General features: G+C 44.3%; 1 protein-coding gene, 1 long non-coding RNA gene and 1 pseudogene across 6 annotated transcripts in view; 2 read left to right on the top strand and 1 right to left on the bottom strand.

The window, feature by feature from the left end:
• TARBP1 (tRNA guanosine 2 -O-methyltransferase TARBP1) overlaps window positions 1–14223 on the bottom strand; it is an 83508-nt gene extending 69285 nt beyond the window's left edge. For all 4 annotated transcript variants that reach the window (XR_012374322.1, XM_073879037.1, XM_025850818.2 and 1 more), the window contains exons 1-6: window positions 13265–14223; window positions 8132–8229; window positions 6704–6773; window positions 4409–4557; window positions 3436–3488; window positions 1654–1751 (exon numbers count right to left, since the gene is read on the bottom strand). Coding sequence is in view for 3 of the 4 variants with exons in the window: in XM_073879037.1 (XP_073735138.1) it covers window positions 1654–1751; window positions 3436–3488; window positions 4409–4557; window positions 6704–6773; window positions 8132–8229; window positions 13265–14201 (1405 nt within the window). In the remaining variant the exon portion in view is untranslated. The remainder of the gene's footprint in view (window positions 1–1653; window positions 1752–3435; window positions 3489–4408; window positions 4558–6703; window positions 6774–8131; window positions 8230–13264) is intronic.
• A 163-nt stretch (window positions 14224–14386) lies between these two features.
• LOC112807790 (uncharacterized) overlaps window positions 14387–23560 on the top strand; it is an 18962-nt gene continuing 9788 nt past the window's right edge. The window contains exons 1-2 of one of the 2 annotated variants that reach the window (XR_012374318.1): window positions 14387–15058; window positions 17976–18101. This is a non-coding gene — a long non-coding RNA (uncharacterized lncRNA). The remainder of the gene's footprint in view (window positions 15059–17975; window positions 18102–23560) is intronic. The other variant, XR_012374320.1, reaches the window with a different exon arrangement.
• On the top strand, window positions 17270–17784 carry LOC141370350 (ATP synthase peripheral stalk subunit d, mitochondrial pseudogene; annotated as a pseudogene).

The following is a 23560-nucleotide window of genomic DNA, read 5'->3' as shown; positions in this document are numbered from 1 at the left end:
CTGGGATCATGACCTGAGCTGAAGCCAGACGCTTAACCGACTGAGCCACCCAGGCGCCCCTATATTGTAGAGATTCTGATAACCATGCGGCTATAATAAAAAAAAAAAGTTTAAGGTGTAAGATCAATTTTTTTACTGTTAGAACCAGTCCTCTGTTAGGTTAAAGAAAAACAGAGTAAGAATTACTGATGGTAACTGCCCTCTGGTATCTGTGTACAGTAACATTAACTCTTTCTCGTACGCCATTTCCTACCTACTCTGGATCTAGTCACTAATTTTCTATCTTGAGATACCAACATAGAGTGCTCCGTTCTGCCTTCTCTGCTAATATGTGATTTCTTAAAGACCCTCAAGTCACGAAATTAGTGAAGATGTCTGTTTCCTCAGATCATCACTGTAGAATGACTTAAGAAATCCTTGGAAGCTCCTGAAAGGAGCTTGTTTTATTTATAAAATAATATTTTATATTATTTATAAAATACCATATATTTTATCTCTTCCAAGTACCTAGAGCAAAACATTTAAGATACTGGAAACTGCTGACTCAAAAATCTACTAAGTAAACACTGAGTAAACGTTTTCCTTGCCCTCTCCTCTGTTGGACTAATTAAGTTGCCACCTCTGCCTAATGTCTCACTCGTGGCACAGGGAAGATGGCGGGGTGCCGAGCCCCCACTGCACCTTCAGCACACTTGCAAGCGTCCACTGCGCGCTGGCCCTGGCCACAGAGGGCAGGCGCTCAAACCCCAGGGGCACTACCACCACCCTCTCGCTCTCCACACTGCTGACCCGGGATGTGCCAACATGGTCAGCAAAGCAATCCCCAGACGGCTTACGCTTCTGACTTCTGGCAAACTACAGAACATCTGACTGGACCTTCTCCATGAACTAATCTTTAAAGAAAGTCATCAAAAGAGCCAATTTTCTAGAAACCTAAAGTTGAGGTACTTTTTCATCCATGACTTCTGAGTAGATAGTTCCACTGGTCATTGTTTCACCCTATCTGCAGACGAAATACAAAAGGAAATGTGTGCCTGTTTCATACCCAGAATTGCTTTATAAGCCACAAAGCCACAAGGGAAAAAAGGACCCAGGAAGTAGAGTTAAGTGCTCCTGCTGCTCAACAAACAAAATAACACTGGGTGTTGCTCTTTGATTACCAACTTAACTCATCAGAAAGGAAAATAAATCCCCAGTCTGAAGAAGTGGGTATTTCTAAGATACAAGGTCTACATAAAGCAAGTATATTTTTCGTTTACCTGTCAAGTTCCTCTCTATAGAGGGGCAGTTTTGCCACAGTGGATATTCTGTTTACAACTTTTTCCTAAACCCAGGTCTCTCTTTCTTCAACCAATTATACTAATTTTTGGAAAGCAAATAGAGAAAACTAGAAAAGATGGCCAACGGCAGCACACGTCCTAAAATGACTTCCACGCTCCTCATGCCAATACCGGTAATACGTCTTATGTATAAAGGCAAAAGTGTGTACCCAATTACAATGAACGCCTGTATAATTCTGACAAAATATGTATATCCCCGAAAAAGAAAACTATTTTGACAACACTGATTATAACAGTCATACGATAGCGCTTATCACCAATATACTAAAAATTTTAAAGCTAATAAATTAAAAAACTCTTTACTGACACATACTCTTTATTTCTTCTGGAAGAAGAGAAACATAAGTGACTAAAAACTTCTGTAATTTCAATCCCAATGGAGAACCACTTCCTATCAGCTGGCCTGGGGACCTATAGACAAATGAGGGGAAAAAAACAAATATTTAAAATTTATAAATAAGTATACTGAAACTAAATGAACTATGGCTCAAAAGTCTTTCAATAACAATCAGAACATCTTTTCCTGAACCTGCATTTTATTCTTCAGTGAAATTCTGAAGATCCTTCTGAATACAAAAACATCAGGATCTTCTAGGAAAACGGACATGAGTTAGTATTGTAACATACTAAGTAGACATGGATTTCCTTTTTATGATACTTTCCCTGACACACACTATGAATCTTGCTAAAATAGCATCATCTTGAAAAAGTCTAAAAAAGTGATCATTTTCAATCATATTTTATTGTTTCCAACATATAATCTAATGATTTTAAATCTTGAAGTATTAAATAAAAGAAATAACATTCACAGAAAAACATATATGAGTAATTAATGACTTTTGTGAGAACATTTAATTGTTAACATCTACTAAAGTCAGGTCTTTTCCCTGCTATATGGTTCCACCAGGGACACTATCTGTTAATTGAACACACAAGAGTCTGAGAAGACTGAAGGCATTTCATAATAAATGTGTCTGCTGACTCCTTTAGAGGCACCAAGCAGGTTTTACTGCTCTCCGGCTAACTGCTTCACAGAACTATTCAATAGTAATGAGTTATTTGAAAACTAATTGGCAAATCAAGTGTTGTTATGCTCTTTCAATATTTATTAAATAGGATTAAATATTAGTATAACAGCACAAACTAATTTAAACGTTTTAAAGAAACTGGCAATGGGGGGGTTGTCTATTTAGAGGCATACTGAACAGAAGACTTGCAAGTATATGTTTAGTTCATCAGTATTCAAAAGACCACCTAAGTTCAAAGGCAGGGGACCATTCTGAAGGTGTAATTCAAGGGTACAGAGAACGCTCAAAAAACGAGGCTATGGCACAACACTGACAAACTCTCCTCGTTGTCTAACTGAAGAGAAGGGGCAAGAAGTGACATATTTGCGATAGTGGCAGCCTCTGTCAGATTTGGAAAGGGCAAGGTTAGTGAGCCCTGTGGCATTGGACTGGAATTGGATGTATTGCTGTGAACTCGGGGTTTTTCACATGGTTGGAGGTGGATGGATGGAGAGACAGACCCTGAAACAGACACAGATCAGCAAGTCTGCTCAGGAGACAGAGCTGAGAAACCGAAGTGCACCCACAGGAAGAGAAAGGGCGATTAAGCAAACATGGTGACACGGTGACATCAGGGGGGATGTGGATGAAAGGTACATGGGAATTCTTTGTATTATCCTCACAATTTTTAAGTCAAAATAAAAAGTTAAAAAAAAAAAAAGGGAACAAGTTTAGAGTGTTGGTTATGGTTAGCCAACGTCACTATAATTTCCAGGAGAGCTGAAATCAGAGCAAGGGGAAGAAAGTAAGCTCGGCGAGATGTACTTTCCATAAACCCCAAGAGTGGAAGGGTTCAAGGTAAGAAAGAACACAAAAAAAAGGAACACTTGATATAACTAATAGAAGAAGAGCAAGAAGAATAACACACAAAAGGGACTTCATAGTAAGAAAAAGTTGAATGTCTATTTGGCAACACGTGTGATATACGAAATGCATTAAACAGCCTGGTGCTATTTCACAAACACATTACATTTCTATATCGAGGACATATTACTACATGGCTGCTAGATAACACAATGTTTGTTTACCTGATGTATAGAGAGCTCTCTGAAAGTGCATCCATTAATGGTCCAATAATAAACTAAAACAAAACAAAACAAAACAAAAATGTAATTGATGTTAAGTTACAGCTGCAACTCTGAAAAGTCGGCTTGCCTTAGCTGCATATCCCAGCAGGGCTGCAGACGAACTGTTCTGAGCAAAGCTGAGCTCTTCCACTGTGGACTAACTCAGGGCTAATAATGGAGGGTACCTTAACTCCACCGCTACAACAAAATACGTACAGAATCTTCCCACCTGATAAAAACTGAGGAAGAGAGATCATAAAGGGCCAGCAAGGAAGGAAAGGAGCCCAAGGAAGAAATACATGGTGGAAAATAAGCATAGTTACAAGGACAAACCAAAAGAGATAGATACTCGAGAAAATGTGAGCCCCTGTGCCTGGAAAATAAAACGGGAAAAAAACTGCATCTTCAAAAATATTATAAGACATTGGGTCAAAAAAGCATGTGTCTAGGAAGTGCAGGAAGGACAGGAGATTGTGGAAAATGATACATATCAAAACACGACAGCATGTCATCAGTTAGGAAGGTTTCCTAGGGTACCTCTAAATGCGGGTAAATTACCCTAAGTGATCATGTGACTCACTGGCACTGCAAGATTTAAACTCACAGCTATAATTCTCAGTCTCTGCTTTGTGTGATTTCTGACAAATGGAAGTACAGATGCTAATAAACGTAGCTCAAAAGGCAATCTCTGCTTAATATAGTAGCTAACAATAATTCATTGGTTCAGAACTGGGGGAGGAGCATCACTCAACAAATAGCAGTAATTCAGAGATTCAGAACTGTGAAAACAGCATCATTATGCAAATCTATAGAATGTCAATTGCTATGAAAGCCCTAGTATATATTTTTTGAAGATCACATTATGATGCAACAAATGTCTTTACCTCTCATCTCTTGACAAAGAGAGTAAGGGGGAAGAAAAAGGCCTCATTACCTCAGAAAATTCTGGTGAAAACGGAAGAATCTTTGTTTCATACAGCTCCAAAAAATGGATGACACCTTCTTTGGTCAGGATTTTATTTTCACTTTCAAACATTCTTTTATAAATACATATATGCCAGGACGGGTGAAAGAGCCAACACCCTGTGGAGATAGAACACGTGATGTTGACACTGATTCTCACACTCTGTTGCTCCACATAAACTTCAGTTACACAAGAACACACTGACTTCGTTCTAACATACAGTGAGTTTACAGATCGATCCAAGGGTGTAACCACACTCAGGCAGTCTCATTTAGGAAGAGAGCAAGCCACTTTACCACTACCACAGCGCACAGAAGTTAACTGTTGCCCCACGCACACGGATTGGACCTTCAGATTTGGGGTGCTTTCAAACAACCCTTCTGTCACCCTACTTCCATCCATTTTTCCCACAGAAATCTGAAACTGTCACTCCTCTGCTTAAAACCCTTGAATGGCTCCCCATACTCTCGGAAGAAAATCTGAACAAGGCATGAAGCAACCCTGAGAACAATGACGACGCCACCCCAGCCTCCCACAGCCACCACCCTGTGCCACGCTGGTCCTTCGGGTCCTCTGCCCCACCTCAGGCTTCTTACATGCTGCCATCTCAACTCTGAGCTCTGATGTCACCCCTGAGGTGGGCCTTCCCTGATGACCCTAAGGGATGGCCTCATTCACCGTATATTCTATTTCAGTCCCTTGTTTGGTACCTTCATAGAACTTACGTTACAACTTTTTTTTTCATGGAAGAGACAAAAATTAAGTGAAAAATAGTACATCTGTCTCCCCACTTTATCCCTAGCACTTGGCATATACTGGACACTAAGTGAATTTCTATTAAATTTATAAATGAGTGGGAAAAAACAAACAAACCCAAAACAAAATAAATATGTACCTCAGATATTTTTTAACTTTTTTGAATTATCTTTTAATTCTTCTAGAAAAAAATTATTCAGCATTTTTAACTCGTGGCATTCTAGAAATGAATTGGTCCATTATTTGTAATTTACACCAAGATGCTTGCTTGTTCAATGCTTTGGCAATGGTAATTTTTCCAAACCTGTCACTGCTATCTGATTTGGTTTGCCAAGAGCTGTGGGCAAAACATGGTAATAAGAGAATCATCTTAATAGTAAATGCGTAAGTGAAGTCACAATAGGATTCAATTAAATTCTAGCTCCAGGTGACTATAGATTCTTACAGTCTGTGAAAAATCCCAGTGTATCAGAAAACAACAGCAGCGCTCGACTGGATAAAGCTCAACTCCTAGGGGTTGAACTATTGAAGTTGTAATTATCTGGAGTAGGCACTAAAACCCATTTACCAGGTTAATTCTCACGGGTAAACACGATAATACAGCAGTTTATCATTCATATGCATACAAAACACTGTCAGCCTGCATTTAGCTGTTTTGTTGATAGAAACAGAGTCTCACAAAATAATTTTAGGAAGCTCCAGTTTCTATTTCTCCTAAAAAGCTCTCAAAACACAATGCTGATTAAAGGCTTAAAAACCATACTTAAAACTATACCTTGGAATCTTCCTAAAAAGTCCAAGATACAGAATAACAACTGAAATCCCAAAAAAGTAACAATGAAACAGAGAAAGAGAATAACAATGGAAAGCAGTTAAAATACATAATACAAAAGAGCCATTATTAACAATGTAGAGCACACCATCCTTAAGACATTCCTAAAGAGGCCTTATGTCTTAAGAGTGTATACTCATATACTCAAATGATTTCAGGCAACAGGATCTACTGTGGCGGGCAGTGGGGGCGTGGGGGGATGCTTCACGGTCAATGGTGGGGAGGAGGCGGTAGGGGAGGCTATAGAGGGTTGAGGGGCACAGGCTGGCCATGTACCGGTCACTGCTGACGCTGGGTGGTGAGGCTCACTTTACATATTCCTCTCCTTCTGTAAATGTTTGAAATGTTCCGTGATCAGAAGTTTACAACATTAACCATTACCGCTAAATTACAGAACACTCTGCAACCATTTAAAGGTATGTTCTCAAAGACTAAGGATACAGGTAAACGCACTTGGACACAGTGCTCAGTAAGACAGAACATTACAAACGATCAGTCCAGAAGGCACGTATCTGGAATGTTAACAGCTGTTCTCTTGGTGGCAGCAGATGCATATTTTCTGTTACACTTTGATGGTTTTTCCAAATTCTCTATAATGCCTAAGAGTTAGTTATAAAATCAAGGAGGGAGGAAAAAAGCTCTAAATGTATAAAAATCAAAATACAAGTAACCATTACCATTTTCTTCTGACACTGCATATTCAAACAGACTGTTTAGCTTTGGTAAAACTGGCTTTATAACGTGGATCTGAAAACAAAAACAAAAACCCACATGAAATAAAAACTCATCTTTAAAAATTCAGATGAACTTTAAAACTTTAAAAATTCAGATGAAACTTATTTTCATCTATTGTACAATAGCAGCCCTACTACGCAGAAGGTACCTGATTCTTCCAGTTTTTATATCCTATAAATTCCGGTCTATGAGACTGAGTGTGGCAAAGCTAATGAATACGACCTAGGACATAGTGACAGTAATGTCACATTTGTACAGTGAGTATCAAAAATCATGTCATGTAATCCTCAACTGTCCTGGGAAATAGGTAGGGCTGATAATACCAAGAGATTACAAAGAGGGCAAAAAAATAAAATAAAATAAAATAATTCCCTGAGTCACTCAAGTGATGTTCAAGGCCACACGTGTAGAGTAGGGTCAGACTACTCTAGGTAAATTAGAGTTTCTAAATAAATTATAGGGGTCTTAGGTATCTGATTAAGGAAAACCATAAAAGCGTATTTGAATTTGGAAATGCTTTCTTTGCTCCTCATGCACATTTAGCACATGCGTAATTCTTTATTTCAGTCCACGAATAATGCCTGGTGCACACTTGGGGTGATAGCTAACAATGAGTACCCGGACAGCCAGCCCCTCAGAGGTCTGCAGCAGACAGACTGAGAGGCCCTGCACCACCACGGGTTCTCCACGAGTGATCCCAGAGCAGCAGAGCTATCATCCGGGAACTTGAGAAACACCTGACTTCTCAGGCCCCGCCCCCAGACCTACTGAATCAGGAACTCTGGGGACCAGACCCAGCAATTTAACAAGCCATCTAGGTAATTCTAAGGAATGTTAAAGTTTGAGAACCACTCTACTACATTAGGTCATCTTAACAGATTCTGCTCAACTTAAAAATTCTACAAAAACAAATTCAAAGTTAAATGAAAATGATTTTTCACGTTTCCACTTGCAGGACCAGTACACACAGCTCTAAGAACTAAAATAGAAAGGACGGAAGGAAGGGAGGGAGGGAGGCAGGCAGACGGGGCAATTATTTACTTAACAATTTACCTCAAATTGCCTTAAGTAACATTTTTCCTAAGTTTGTATTTCTTTGAAGATTATTCATAACGCTGAGAAACTAAAAACTAACACTTCAGAAGTAAATGTCAAGGGAAGAACAAGTAAGACTAAAACTTTTTGAGTGACAATTTAAGTCAATTAAAAGTATGCTTTAATTTCCTGAGTTAACATTCAGGTTTAAATTGCATTTATGCCAGAAAACAAAGTACATTTGTATCCTATTATGCTTTATCCAAATTGGTCTTTTTGCATTGCTTTTATAGACTGCATCTACACAGGACTTGTTAAAATATGAAAACACTTACCTGATTTCCTTCTAGAGTTTCCATAATTAAAATATAGTTTTCCCAAAACTTTAGAAGCTCATCTTTCTTCTTCTCAGACCACCAAAACAGACTTGGGCCTGATATGGTTTAAAAAGGAAAATTAGTTTCTCTTTCGTAGATTTCATAAGTTTCTTAATGACAACCATTTTAAAAATAATGCCAGTATTACCAAATACTGTATTTTCTAATAATGGAGAGTGTCCCTGTATCAAAGCCTAGATAGCAGGCTTGGGCTAACAAGAATCTCAAAAGTTTTTTTTTTCTTCCTTTTAATTAAGATTATTGTTTTAGAGTTCTTGTTAGAATCACGATTTGAACATGTAAACCCCACTTTCTCTCCCTAAGAACCTCACTATAATAGTCGAGGATGTTTCAAAGGCAAAAACCCAGAAGAATGGCGAAAACAGGGGGGCAGACAACAGCAGTGAAACTCAGTTTGAAAATTAGAGAAAAGCCAAGCAGACTCAAGAAAAGTGAATATAAAGTGGCACATGGAAAGCCAAGAAAAAACCTGATTTACCCTGGAATATCTCCCCAGACCTAAGGAACTGGCAGCAAAAGTTACTCTGTAAGTGGTGAACAGCAAGGCTAAACTAAAGAGAATTTTGTTCGGTGTGTTTAAGAAACCAGATCTTCAGTGCCCTTTCCTATGCTCTGAGCAGGAAAAAGCCTGGAATTTATTCTCTGGAGAAGGTAAAATTGTGGGTCTCTGGACTGAGATGCACTGGACCCTACTAGGGTTGGGAGAAAGTGAACCCCTTCCACCTGCCCCTTCCACCACGGAAGCCCCTCATGTCCCAGAATGCTGGCCAGGCCTTCACTATGCAGCAGCAGACTGGAAGGTCTCCATGGAATCTGGCCAGCCCAAGAAAATACTGCTATCAGAGATTACCCAATACTGTGGGGCTTGGCCATATCACCTCGCAGTGAAGTTCACGGTCAGCAAGCACCACTTATGTGTTCAGAGCTTTAAACTTGATTTTGGGTTCCTTATTTTTTTTTTAATTAAAGATTTATTTATTTGAAAGAGAGAGAGCTCATGAGCAAGCAGGGGGAGGGGCAGAGGGGGAGGGAGAGAAATCCTCAAGCAAATTCCCTGCCAAGTGCAGAGCCTGAAGTGGGGCTCGAACCCACGACCCTGAGATCATGACCTGAGGAGAAACCAAGAGTCAAAACTCAACCGACTGAGCCACCCAGGTGCCCCATTGATTCCTTATTCTTAAATATAAACAGGTATCTAAGGATCACCAGCCATCTGGGGAAACATCCACACTGAAGATCAAGACCAAAACAAACAGGAAATATGGAGAGAACAAAACTAAGCCGGAGCACGAAAACCTCATGCTGTCATAAGAACAGGATACGATTAATAAGGGGACATTACAAGAACAGAAAAGATCTCATGAGAATAAAAATTGGATAGCAAAAACCAGAAACTCAAACAAAGGACTGGAAATAAAGTTGAGTCACCCAGGAAATAGAACCAAGAGACAAAATCATAGGAAACAGGACAGGAAAGATGCTTTGATAAAATCAGTCCAGGAGCTTCGCTATCCAACAAGAGAACAGAAAGCAGAGAGGAAGGGAGCAAAGAAAGTAACTCAGGAAAAGTTCCCAGAACCAAAGAACATTATTTCCAGATGGACCAGGTCCACTGAGTGCCCAGCGCAAGGATGAAAACTGACCGGTACCAAACTGTGAAACTTGAGAATGATGGGGCACAGTCCCCACTGACTTCCATGCAGAAGAAACAGAGCACATATAAACAAACGATTCGGAACGGTTTCTCAGCAGCTTGACAGCAAGACTGGAAGCTCGAGCTTCTAAGACAATAGACTGGAGCCTTCAAAGTTCTGAACGGAAACGTTTTCCGCGCTAGAATTCTATCCCCCATCAGACCATAAATCAAATGGGATGGGAAAACAAAGGCGTTTAGACACGCTTGGTCTCAGTTTCCACTTAGGACAGAGAAAGCTACAGAAGAACACTCCTGCCATACTGATAAAGAGAAAAGCCTGGACAATACACACAGTCCTAACCCCCTGACACCTGAGACTACATAGTATGCCTCCAGGGGATCGGAACTCCCAAGGGCAGAAAGCCTCTCTCCGAGAACACACAGGACACACAAACTGAATCTACCTCTGGCCAAGTGCAGGAAGACGACGTGGTCACCAAAAAGTAGTTTAAAAAAATCAAGGAGCGGCACCTGGGTGGCGCAGTTGGTTAAGTGTCCGTCTCTTGGTTCTGGCTCAGGTCATGATCTCAGGGTTGTGGGATCGAGCCCCATGTCGGGCTCCGTGCTCAGTGCGGAGTCTGATTCTCTCCCCCTCCCCCTGCTCACTCTCTCTCTTACTCTAAAATATATATTTTTTGAAAAAAAAAGGAAAGAAAAGAAAAAAAACAATGAACGTTTGTTGAGTTTTTCAAGGTGAGCTCTGGGCTAGTTTGACAGCCTAGAACCCTGGGAACCCCAAGGGAGTCTGCAACCACTCACCAGCTCATTTCCTTAGGCATTCCCCAGGTGATCTGAGAAAAACTGTGGGAAAGGCAAGAAACTTTGGAGCACATGCACGCAGGGCCCACACAGGTCTGAGAGGACAGCGGGACTAACTGGGGCAGCCCAGCCCTACAGGAGTACAAGGTGGTGGTCAACTGCTGAAGCCTGTCTGGACCCAGGACGCTCCTCAAACAGGAGACCAAAGCTGTCTGCCCCTGGAGGAAACCCTGCCACATCCCCACACCTGTCCCAGCCCCGACACTAGGCAAATGTTGGCCACCCGAGGGGATGGAGAGAAAACCTGCTCACCCAACCCTGCACCGACAGGAGGAAACCGCCTCATGCCCAGAGTCCTGCACTGATACAAAGCAGTGGGGGGAGGCCAGGAAACCAGCAGTCAAGACCTACCACCGATAGGAGCAGAATGCAGCCACCACAGGAGAGGGTGAAGGAACTCTACACCCTTCACTAAATAGGAGGCAAGGTTATTGCTGGGGGGGAAGCAGGGGGGAGCCAGAGATGGCAAGGAAGCTGGATGGAACCCTGAGGTTCAGGCACATGGGGCCTAAGAAAAGTGCCACCCCCCCCACTCCATCTCAAGCCTTGCACCAAGTAATGGACATCAGCGGTCTACCCCGAGAGAAGGACGCCATCCGTGGTGTTAGCATCAACGGCTTCAGAAAACAACACCACTGAGGAAAAACCTTTAGGGACTCCCGGGTTCCCACTAAACACGAGGTAGCAACACCCCACAACCACAGCAGCAACAAGATCCAAATCCAGCTTCACCATAAACTAGTGTGACCCAAGCCCCAACACTAAGGGCCTCACAGAAGAGGAGCGCTCATCTCTAGACATAAAGATCTACTTCATGCTACTGAAGAGTGACCCCCTTGCCCAGAGATAAAACAAAAAAAGCTCCGAGATGGCCCATGCAGAGGACTAACACAGGACTGCGATCTACGGGAAAAGGTAGACAACCTGTATGAACAGATGGGAATGGAATGGAAGGGAACAGAAATTAAGGGTCAGATGGAAATACAAGAAACAGAAACATATCAGGGGCGCCTGGGTGGCTCGGTCAGTTAAATGCCTGCCTTCGGCTCAGGTCATGATCCCAGGGTCCTGGGATCCTTGCTCTGCGGGGAGCCCACTTCTCCCTCTCCCCACTTGTACTCTCTCATTGTCTCTCCTTCTATCTCAAATAAATAAAATCTTTAAAAAAAAAAGAGAAAGATTTAGACTACTAGCTAACACTTTAAGGCTCAATTACTGAGAAATATAGAGAGAACCAAATCTGCAAATGACATAATTCCAGGAAAAACCTGCAAGAAGGAAAAAAAAATCACCATAATTGACTACACAGGTCACCTGTGACGAACATCTTCAGTTGTAACTTTGTAAACGCTGAACTCACATTTAACCGAAGTATAACTATGGCAACTGATGTTGATTTACCCAGATTATTGGAAGACAAGTACCAAAATAATCAGCTAAAAGAGGTACAAGTGGTCACTCTGCGGGGGCAAACCAGGGATGGGCAGGGAGCAAAGACTATTGCTCATCTTTAAAACTCTGCAGAATGACTCTTTGAAATAAACGACTTTAATTTCAGTCATTTAAAATGTGTGCTCCAGGGGCGCCTGGGTGGCTCAGTCGTTAAGCGTCTGCTTCGGCTCAAGTCATGATCCCAGGGTCCAGTGAAAACTCTCGTTGGATGATCACCAATTTGAGGACTGTCAAAATATTTATCTAACATTTTAGACAAACATGAAAATCTACTCACAATTCAACCAAACAAATATCCGTTACCAGTAAGAGGCGGCTACAGTTGAAAAGGCAGAAATTTTCTATGTATTGGGACAATTTTGAATCATTCTATTTTGGTCTTGGACAGCTCAGAAAGATGACTGAAGCGCCCTTTCACACACTGCAGTGAACAATCAACAGTAAGTACCAAATTGAAGGGCGTCCTTGCTAGTTCGGCCACTCTTGTAATAAAGGAGTCGGAAACGTAGTCCCAAAAGGTTTAAAAAAAATTACTTAAAATCGGACTCAACCTATTAAATCAATAGCAAAAATGCCCTCAAAAGGTCGACTTAAGGACCCTACATTTAACAAATTTTAGTCCCGAGAGAATTGCGAAGGGAACTTTCCAAAGAATGTGCTGACTTCTAGGACAGAATTCTAACGTTTAAAACTCAATCCACCGGTCAATACAGGTAAATAATTTTTCTTGCAATCTGATGGGAGCTAACCATTCCTTCCTATTAGGACGAACCTACCACGAGATCGCTCAAATTTGGGCTGTAAAATACTGCTTGGGCTCAGTCACGTTCCTAATTATTCCACAGGTGCAGGGTTCCGCCCTGCTTTGGGTCAGAAAGAAAGGCTGACTGTTCTTAGCTGCAGGGATTTGGGTCACTTGGAGAACACCCTCGAGGCGAGCTTCCCAAGGTTTCCAGGCTTTAAGGTTAACGGACACCCATTAGAGATGGATAGCGGAGAGCTGGTTTTTGGAAGCAGGAGCCACCCCCCCCCCCCCCCCCCCCCGCAACCCCCGCCCCCCCCAAAGCCAAGTGGGGCTGGGCCGGAAGCCAAGAGGCAAGTACCGTTTCCTTCCTGGGGGCCGCAGGTGCAGTGAGTCCCCAGCTCCGCCGACACCTCCACCGCCCTCTGCAGCAGGTAGCGCGCTCGCTTGCGCGTCAGGGCGTCCTGGGCCTGCGCCAGCCCCGCCTGCACCGTCCTCCAGAAGCGCCAGCAGCGCCGCGCGTCGGGGTCCTCCTCGCCGGCGCCGGGACCGCGGTCGGCGCCGGGCTCGGGCAGCAGCCTCTCGGCCAGGGCGCTCAACACCAGCAGCTGCAGCCCGACGCGGCCCGGCCCAGAGGGCGCCCCGGCCGCGACCAGCCCGCTCCATACGGCCCCCAGCACAGCCCCGCCGCACTGGCCCAGCGCCGGCAGCAGCCTCCCAGCCGCCAGCGCCGCCGCGTCCTCCGCGGGCCCCGCCTCATCCCGGTCCCCGTCGGCGCCCAGCGCCAGAGCGAGGGCGGCCTGCGCCACCCGCTCCAGCAGCGGCCCGTCCTCGCGGGGCCGCAGGCAGGGCCCGACCGCCGCCAGCACCTCCACGGCCGCCTCGGCTCCGGGCGCGGGCCCCGCGGCGAGCAGGTCGCGCAGCGCCTCCTCCGCCAGGGCGGCCGCCAGCTGCGGGCCCCCAGCGAGGCGGGCGCACGAGCGCAAAGCGGCGCTCGCCGCCCTCAGCACGCGCCGGGGGTGGCGGGCCGGCGGGCCGGGGTCCGAGCCGCCTGCCGGGTGCCCGCGCAGGCCCCGCAGCAGCGGCACCAGGTACCCGACTGCGACCTCGCGCGCCGCCTCCGGGAGCGCGCCCGCGCCCCCGCCGCCCCCGCGCGCCTCCTCGTCTTCGAGTCGCTGCAGCAGAAAGCGCAGCGTCTCCACGCGGTCTGCGGTCGCTTCCCCGCGACACAGCGCCCCAAGCAGGACCCGGGGGTCCCGGCTCTGCGATAGCAGCGTTTCCGCGAGGACCCACTCCATTTGCCGTGCGCGCGCCGCCGACACCCGGCGCCCAAATGAGGGGCCGGCGTGCGCGAGTGCGTGCGCGTGCGCGGCTGCACGCCTGCAGGGAGAGGGCCTGCATCCTGGCCCTGGTCCGGCTCAGCGCGCCCTGGGTTTCTGCCCGTTTCACGGCCTGCAGCCTGATTCCTTTTTGCCCCTCCCTTACTATTTTTTACAGGAAAGGTGCCCCTCGTTAAACGTTACTGTAGTATGTGCATCAACTCCATCAATTCCTAATTGGAGATTGGCCTGCCTCAGGGCCCTAAATCGAGTAGGCGTGCCTCTGAGCGGGGGAGGGGAGAGCCGAGGTACACCTAGGTGCACTTCACAGCCACCTAGAAGCTTGTTTTCAAAAAGGCACAGGCCGGCACCCCCCACAAAGAGATTGACACAGTGGGTCTGAAATGGATTCCGGACACTTGCAAAAACAAAACAAAAAAACCGAAAACGTGAGAATGGTTCAGAGGCCCTGAAAATTACTTCAGCTATGTGTTAGGGGCAGGGCTGAAAAGAAGAGGCCCACCCCAGCCTTTGCAGTCAGTGCCCAAAGCGGACTGTAACATGCGGATGTTTCTTTATACAGTGCTTGTGTTCCCCTGTGCAATCTCAAAAATTGTCCATCCCTGTATTTTCTGTTTGTGACGTCATCTACTGCTACATACAAAATCGAAGCCTCACACTAGCATGGTTTTGGTTCCTGACTTAATCCCAGGGAAACTGACTCTGTGGCATGGGTTTTCTTTGCCTTCTAACCATGAAGATCTCTCCCGTAGTCAATGGAGAAGACATTATCCCATCTTCAAAGAGTCTGACATGTAATAAACATATTTAATAAGGTATAATTTAAAGTTATTTAAAGTTAAGGTTACTTTTATATAATTTAAAGTCATTTTTATATTTTGGATTTTATATAGAGGTATTTAAATTTAAAGTTACCGGACATCACAGATGCCCAGATTTTTTTCCCCATCTTTCAGTCATTCAGTTTTTCATTGACCGAATGCATAAATGGTTCTATTGTAAACCTACTCAGAATAAATATCAATTGCCTTCAACATATAATATTCCAGTAAATATCAATTTTCCTCAGTATACATTTTTCATATACCTATCAGACAAAAGTGGACAAAACTTTCGGAGCAGACACTTATCAAATGAAGACATGCAAAAGCAGACCTCTGAAAAGGTGTTCAATATTCATTGTTAGAGAAATGCAAATTAAACCATCAAAGAGATACCACTTCACACCCCTTAGAAAAGCTAAAATTTTAAGGATTGAAAAGAGCCAAGGATGTGGAACATTGGAACTCTCATACATTACTGGTGGGTGTGTAAATGGTACACTCACTTTGGAAAGCTGTTTCTAATGAAGTTTAAGTGCACCTACTTGATGACTCGGCAGTTCCACTCCTAGATATTTGCCCAAAATAAATGAAAACATATTACGACAAAAATGCTTGTACAGGAATGTTTTTGCCAACATTAGTCATTATAACCAAAAGTTTATTACAACCTAAATGTCCATCGATGGAGGAATAGATAAATTGTGATCTCCTCATATAATAACGCTTGCTATTCAGCAATAGTGAGTTACTAATCTGTGCGACAATATAAATAAATCTCAAAAACATTATGTTGAACAAAAGAAGCCAGAGAACAAAGTTTACATACTGCATGCTTCCATGTATGTGAAATTCAAGATTAGACACAAGTAATCTTTTGGGGAGAAATGAGAATGGTACTTGCCTATAGGAAGTGGAGATTAAAACAGAACAGAACACAAGGGAACTTTCTGAGGTAATGGAAATATTTTTCTTGATTAGGGTGTTGGTCACACAGGTTTCACACTTGTCAAAAGTCCTTGAAATGAATCCTTGAAATCTAGGCATTTCAGTGCATATAAGCTTTACCTCAGTTTTAAAAAATGACTTATTAAAAACATACTCATAAATTGGCCTATGTTGCCTTCCCCGTTACCTACAGAATAAAGCCCAGCCCTGGAGCATGCGCTGAAGGCTTCTCAGCATGTGGTGAAAGCCAACCCACCTCCTAACGAATTCCCCCTACTCTGCCCTGTGTTTGAGCCACACGGAACAAGGTGGGCACGTGGTCTCCTAACCACAGAGCTGCCTTTTCCGTCCTTGATGGTTGAGGATTTCCTTTTTCTGAAGCGCTGTCTTCCTCCAGGTCTCATTTTCTCATGACGCAGCTTCTTCCTGTTTTCTTTTCCCAGCTGTTTCTTCTCCACCTCTTTGGAGGAAGACTCCTGTTCCTCTTCCTGACCTGTTTCCAGAGTCACATCTTCAGACCCCTGTTCTTCTCACTGTATAAATTTTACCGGAGTAACTTCATTAAAACTATAGATTGCAGGAGCGCCTGGGTGGCTCAGCTGTTAAGCGTCTGCCTTCGGCTCAGGTCATGATCCCGGGGTCCTGGGACTGAGCCCCGCCTCGGGCTCCCTGCTCAGCGGGGAGTCTACTTCTCCCTCTCCCACTCCCCCTGCTTGTGTTCCCTCTCTGGCTGTGTCTCTCTGTCAAATAAATAAATAAAATCTTAAAAACAACAACAACTATAGACTGGGCTACCATTTACATGCTAATGATGGGGGAAAAAATCAGTATCTCCCACCCAGATCTCTCTCCCGAGCCCCCAGTGTGTCTACCCAACTACCTACCAGATGTCTCCATTGGCATACCACTCAGGGCCTCAGTCTCACTTTACACTTTTACAAACTTAAGCCCATTGTCCTCATTCCTCCAGCATCCTAACTTCTTCCCAAGTATTTCTAAAATTCTAGTGTCCCCCCACTTTGTCCCCAAGCAATAAATAAAATAAATCTTTAAGAAAAGAGAGAAATGCTTACTGACGGACTAACCATCTCTAATTCCTCCAAGAAGACCCAAATTACAAGGCATTTCCACAGGAAGCCGCTCCCAGTGTCCCGAATCATAGTAGCTTCTATTTCTGTATTCTCCAAACCTTCAGTTGCAGTAATAAGAGTGGCTAACGAGTTCCGTTCCTTGGCTGCTGTGGACTCTAGGCCGCCGGGGTCGGTGAAGGATCTCAAAATGGCTGCGTGAAAACTTGCTCTAAAAACCATTGACTGGGTAGCTTTTGGGGAGATCATACCCCGAAACCAGAAGGCCATTGCTAACTCCCTGAAATCCTGGAATGAGACACTTACCTCCAGATTGGCTACTCTCCCTGAGAAACCACCTGCTATCGACTGGGCTTACTACAAGGCCAATGTGGCAAAGGCTGATGACTTTGAGAAGAAGTTTAATGCCCTGAAGGTTCCTGTGCCAGAGGATAAATACACTGTTCATGTGGATGCTGAAGAAAAAGAAGATGTGAAAAGTTGTGCCGAGTTTTTGTCTCTCTCAAAGGCCAGGATTGAGGAATATGAAAAAGAGCTGGAGAAGATGAGGAACATAATTCCATTTGATCAGATGACCATTGAGGACCTGAATGAAGTCTTCCCAGAAACCAGATTAGGCAAGAAGAAGTATCCCTATTGGCCTCACAAGCCAACTGAGAGTTTATAAACTTGAGTTGGGGAGAAAGCTCTGGCCCTCGTATTGTAAATGCTGGACATTAAAAATAATGATACGGAAAAAAAAAAAAAGAGTGGCTAACAGTTACCCATCATACTTGCTATAAAGAAGACGAGGTAATATTTTTCTATATGTATTAATACATTTAACCCCCAAAACAACTCATAAAGGAAGTGCTATTATTTTTCTCATTTTACAGAAGAGGAAACCAAGAATGGCGGAGGTTCAGTAACTTGCCCCAAAGTCACACGACAAAAAGGCAGCAGAGCTGACTCAAAGCCATGCACCCTGCTGTGTGTTACGTCTAAAACATCAAGAGAGAAAGGTACACAATTAACATGTCAGGTTTACTGCCTCATAATCTCTGAACTTCCTGTGTCTAGCACAGAGTAATTACTCGCTAAATTATTGTTGTATGAATGGACGAATGTGTATGTTTCTGCCTCAGCTTATGAGCCCCTTAAGAATTAGGGTTTTGCTTTAATTCATTTGGTATCCTACACACCAAACAAGGTACCAGAAACACGGGAGCCATGCAGTAAGTTCTTGAACCTGGATAAATAAGAATCCAGTATTTTGTGGTGACAGTATGATAAATTCATCAGTCGGAAAATTTGCAGTGACACAATTACTCTTGAAACAAGAACATTCGAAAGCTGACATCCTTGTCGTCTGGATCAACATGTAACAATACGCTGCTTTGATAGAGGAGACCCAGAGTCTCCAGCTACCCCTCCTCATCCTTGCAAAGGTGCATGGTTCATTGCAAGTGGTAGAATGGGGGTTAGAATCGTTTGCTGTCCCTAATCCTTGCAATTTCCCTGCTTCACCCATAAATGAATAGAGCTTATCACTAGTGATTATTTTAACAGCAAAAGCAGGTGCCGGTAATACAGGCAAGTGTATTAGAGTCTCTCCTGCTTTCTTAGCTACTTCGGCGCGAGGATTCATGTATTCAGCATTCTCTCTTGCATCCTTTACACCTAAAGCCTGTCACAGGCTGTTTCCTCCAGCAAGGAACATGTCTGTTTCCGAGAAAGAGACTCTGCCTGTGCTTTGTCTGGCAATGGCCCCTGGGATGTGCTCCCTGTTCCACCTCTGGCTCTCACAGCTGAACGACCCCTTTGCTTAGGCTCTCACGACACAGGTTGCAACATACAAATAATTCAAATTTATGGGCGTTAGTTGCCTACGCCATATATTTTAAATCTTCCCATGAGATCTCTAAAGATGTATATCCTGGATTCCCTTCTAAGCTGAATCATTTATAAATGTGATGGTTTGGCAGTGCCTCTGAATTTTAATCCTGACTCTTCTCCTATTTCCAATTTACAACGAATACCGCTTCCTCTTTGGAAGGGCAAAGAAGAGAGTTGAATGGGGAAGAGGAAGTGTAGGTTAAGGAAAGTCATCCAGGTCAATGTTTTCTGAAATGTCTCTTACTTAGAGGAGTGTTTGTATGAATGAACTCCCTGTTTGCTGTTGCTAAGGCTCCCTGCAGGTACTTAACTGGATCTTTCCGGATGCTGCCTGGAATGAGTGAGCAAGAGCACCACAATCCTGTGGATACTAGAGAGCCACAGAAAATAGTGAATGATGAACTCCCATTCAGAGATAGGTACACAGGGCTCAAAATGCACTGGAAAAGTCTTTTATTAAATGCCTGCATCTTGTATGCACGCACCCTCCGGAACGGACGCGCAGATCTGGTTAGAAGCTGACATTTCTCTGGATAGAAGATGGTGCTGTCGTCAACGCGGTGTGCTTTTCCATCCTTGATGTTCACAGTTGCAAAGTGGAAGACACGTATAGAAGGAAAGAAGAGCAACTACTAGCAAGATTTCAGCTGGAGCCTTCAGCTGTTTACCTCTGAGGGTCTAAGAATGGGACGGAGCTGCTTGATAGGTTCTATCTGAGATTTTTTCCTTGTAATGTCTCCCATGAAGGCCCTCAGAGAATATCCGTGGAGAAAACTGCTGTACCCAAATCAGGATATCCAGAAGTCTCAAATTTCCTTTGGGGATCTGTGGCAGACAGCATTGGTTGTTAATCGAACGTCTATCCTCCCTTCTCCCTTGCTCATAAAACCCTGATTTTGTTCCAGGTGATGGTGTGTTAACCCCACCCCCGCCCCCAGACAATGGCTTATGCTTAGGCAGCCAGCAGGACAATCTTGTTCCCTACTTTCCTTAGAGTTAGGGAATGGGGGCTGGTTGTGTGTCCCAGTTCTTGACAAAGAGACCTCAGCAGAAGTCTGCTAGCTATATGTCTGGGAAAGCTTTTGCTTTCTTTGAAGATTATATTTATTTATTTGTGAGAGAGAAAATGAGAGAGAGCACAAGCAGGGGGAGGGGCAGGCAGAGGGAGAAGCAGGCTCCCCACTGAGCAGGGAGCCCGAAGTGGGACTCAGTTCCAGGACCCTGAGATCATGACCTGAGCCGAAGGCAGACACTTAGCCGACTGAGCCACCCAGGAGTCCCAAAGCTTTTGCTTTCTGATAGAAGAAGAGAGACCGTCACAGCCCCAGTCTGCCTCTACTCCTCGCCCGAACACAGTGTGTGCCCTGGACCAGGGGCAGCCGTCTCAAGCCCATCAGAGAACATGTGCAAGGTGACAAACTCCGCATTAAAGGTGTCAGGGAAGAAACCCTGGGAAGACCCTGGTTTCCTCAGAGCTGCTCGACCACTGCTAGAAAGTATCTATTTTGGGACTTACTGTTAGATGAGAAAAATAAACTCCTGTTTGCTCGAGCATCTCTCATTGAGTTTTCCATACCTAACAGTCAAGTATTCCTATGCGATACAGAACTCCTGCCCCACTGCACATTATTTTGTATTATTGCCTCGATTAGTTCTGAGCATCTCACTCTTTCCGGGCTGAGGAGCCTCTTTCTGACCAATTGTCACCATCATTTCTGCCTTGAACCCTGACATTCACTGTTGCTAAACCCTGTGACTCATGGCCCCATTCAAAAGGAGGTGACATGATTCATTCTAGGCACCCATTCTCCCTTTCTCTGTTTCTCAGCTCGTACTGAAGTGGGTGGTCACGGTGAAGTTCATAAGGGACTGCCATTAGCGTCCCATGAATATGTACCTTTCTAGGAAGTAAGATCTTCACTTGTGTTGGTCTCACCCAGAATCTGTTGGCTTTCAACTTGGTGCCGAGGAGAATCACCAGGCATTTTGAACCCCCAGAGCAGCCTGCTCATTACAGAATGTCTGGCCTCCCTCATGCAATTCCCAGTCTCATGGTAGATATTCACCGTAAATTAGGGGAGGAAGGGGGACAAAGAAAACTTAAATATTTGGGGATAAGCCATCCTTTGGACACTCAGCAAATCAGCCAATTAGAGACGGACACTGTCTTGCCTCTGCCCCAGACTGCCCCGCTCATTTGAAGATGCAGAGAAAGAGAAGCGTGAAGAACCGAGAGAGTCAGTGGCCTAACTGAGGGGAGGGAAGGAGGTGTGACCGTGTTCACAGCAGTCCCCAGGAGGGACACATTCATTCCCAGTATGCCATGTGTTGTCTCCGCTGAGATCCCAATGAACACTGGATGCTACGAGGGCCGTGAAATTTTCCATCAGTTCATCTTTTAAACACAATCCAAGAGCTTTTAAAGAAAGAGAAAAAAAAAATTTGTCTTTGCTCCTACCACTAGATCCTTGCCTCTCCTTTTTTGGTTTTCTGCAAACAGAAGGGGTTCTGCATAAGCATGCTTCCCTGCTCTAGTGAGTGCAGAGTGCCCCACTGAGGCTGCTCTCATCCCAGGGCCTGCATCCCTCGGAGTTTGGCAGACAGAAGGAGGAGGATGAAGCCTGCTCATCCTGTCTCTGAGGCAAAATCAGAATTCCCAAGCTTTGCTCTTGCTGCCCGCCTCTCTCCCTCTGTTGCTGCTGTCCCCTGGGGAGGTGATGGCCAGATCTGCCGTCACACAAGGATCCTGTTAAATGATGAATCCCAGCACCTCACTGCAGGGAGAATTTGAAGCGGAGGGAGTTCTCGCCAACGCCAAGGCGGAGGCCAACGTGAGCGCGTGGGAGGGGCTTTCATGGCTGCATTTGCAATAAAGAAGGAGGTGAAATCCATTATGGACTCTTTATTTTGCTAGCCTGCTGATGAGCATTGAAAGGCTGCGTTCAGCCAAACTTGGATATACCAGGCCAATCAAATTCTCCCCAATAGAAGCTGCTACCCAAGGAGCTTTTTCTCAAAATACTGGGAATTTCCTTTCCCTGATAGATAAGTAGGTGTCCTTAGAGATGGTTTAGCATATGAATTTAAATTTTTGCACCTGGGCTCAGAGCCAGAGGGCATTAAGTAGATATTGCTAATTCCTCACGGGGGGGGGGGGGGGGGGGGAAGGCTTTTAAGGTGAGGTGTGGAGAGAGTTTTCAAGATTCCAGGCAAAGATATTGTATGGTTTATTATTTTTTTTCCTGTTGCTTAGGGCAGGAGTGGCTTACGGCCGACAAGGTGTCACTCACCTCCACGAGGGAGCTTCCAGCCTTGGTCCTGGTTCTTGTGCAGTGGGGCACCTACAATTTTTTTTTTCACTGAAATATGTCCTCTGCTGGGTTCTCTTTCTTTGTCAATGTGCACATACAACATGTGATAGTTAATTTGATGTGTCAACTTGAAGGATGTTTTTGGTTGAGATTAACATTATGTGGACGAACTTGGAGTAAAGCAGATTGCAGGTGGGCCTCATCAAATCAGTTGATGGCCTGAATAGAACAAAAAGACCAGCCTCTCTAAGCAGGAGGAAATGCTGCAGCAGGTGGCCTTCAGACTACATCTGCACACTGGCCTTCTTGAGTCTCCAACCTGCTGACCCACACTGCAGACTTGGACTTTTCAGTTTCCATAATCGTGTGAACAAACTTTTAATAAATCTCTTTCTCTGGGGGCGCCTGGGTGGCGCAGTCGGTTAAGCGTCTGCCTTCAGCTCAGGTCGTGATCCCAGGGTCCTGGGATCGAACCCTGCATCGGGCTTCCTGCTCCGTGGGAAGCCTGCTTCTCCCTCTCCCTCTCCGCCTGCTTGTGTTCCTGCTCTCGCTGTATCTCTCTCTGTCAAATAAATAAATAAAACCTTAAAAAAAAATTCCTTTCTCTAGTATATATCATACATATATCCTATTGGTTCTGTTTCTCTGGAGAACTCTGATACACAAGAGTTCTTATGAAAACATTGTTTACAAAATGCAGTGCTGAGTAAAAAAAAAAGTATTTGCTAAATGTTAGAGATTCATTTTAAAGATTGCTGTGTTTTTAAATTGATAATCTCATATCTTTCTAATGATAGGTAGTTTTATTTTTTAAGTTCAGCATTGCTCTCATTGGCTTATAAATACCACAGTGTTTCTGAGTCTGTAAGAAATAGGTATTATGTAATTGTTTAACTTTTCTCAATCAACCACTCAACTGAGATAAATTTATTCAGCATCCATCCACTATATACTCCCTTAAATGGTTTGTAAAAGTCAGTGTGGTTTATCTCTCAGGTTTATCTTCCTCTCCTTTCTCTGTGCCTAAAAGAAGGGAGCCTTTGTAAGGCAAGACACAGGTGGAAGGAGACAGACAGCTACTTAACACAAGAGCATATGGGAGAGATGTTAGCCGGAGGGGTGATTTTTTGGTGAATTGTGTTTAAGATACTCTATCCAGAGACCTGATTTTGGAGGCCGTCTTCCTGCTTCCTTCCTCATTTTCAGAATTGAAGACCACCCTATCCTTCACACACACACACACACACACACACACACACACACACACACACACA

The sequence above is a fragment of the Callorhinus ursinus genome, unplaced genomic scaffold (genome assembly GCF_003265705.2).
Source record: "Callorhinus ursinus isolate GAN/ISIS: 27379988/994484 unplaced genomic scaffold, GSC_fseal_2.0 scaffold32, whole genome shotgun sequence".
Lineage (NCBI taxonomy): Eukaryota > Metazoa > Chordata > Mammalia > Carnivora > Otariidae > Callorhinus > Callorhinus ursinus.
Note: the sequence above shows the minus strand (reverse complement) of the source record. Positions and strands in the feature narration are given on the sequence as shown.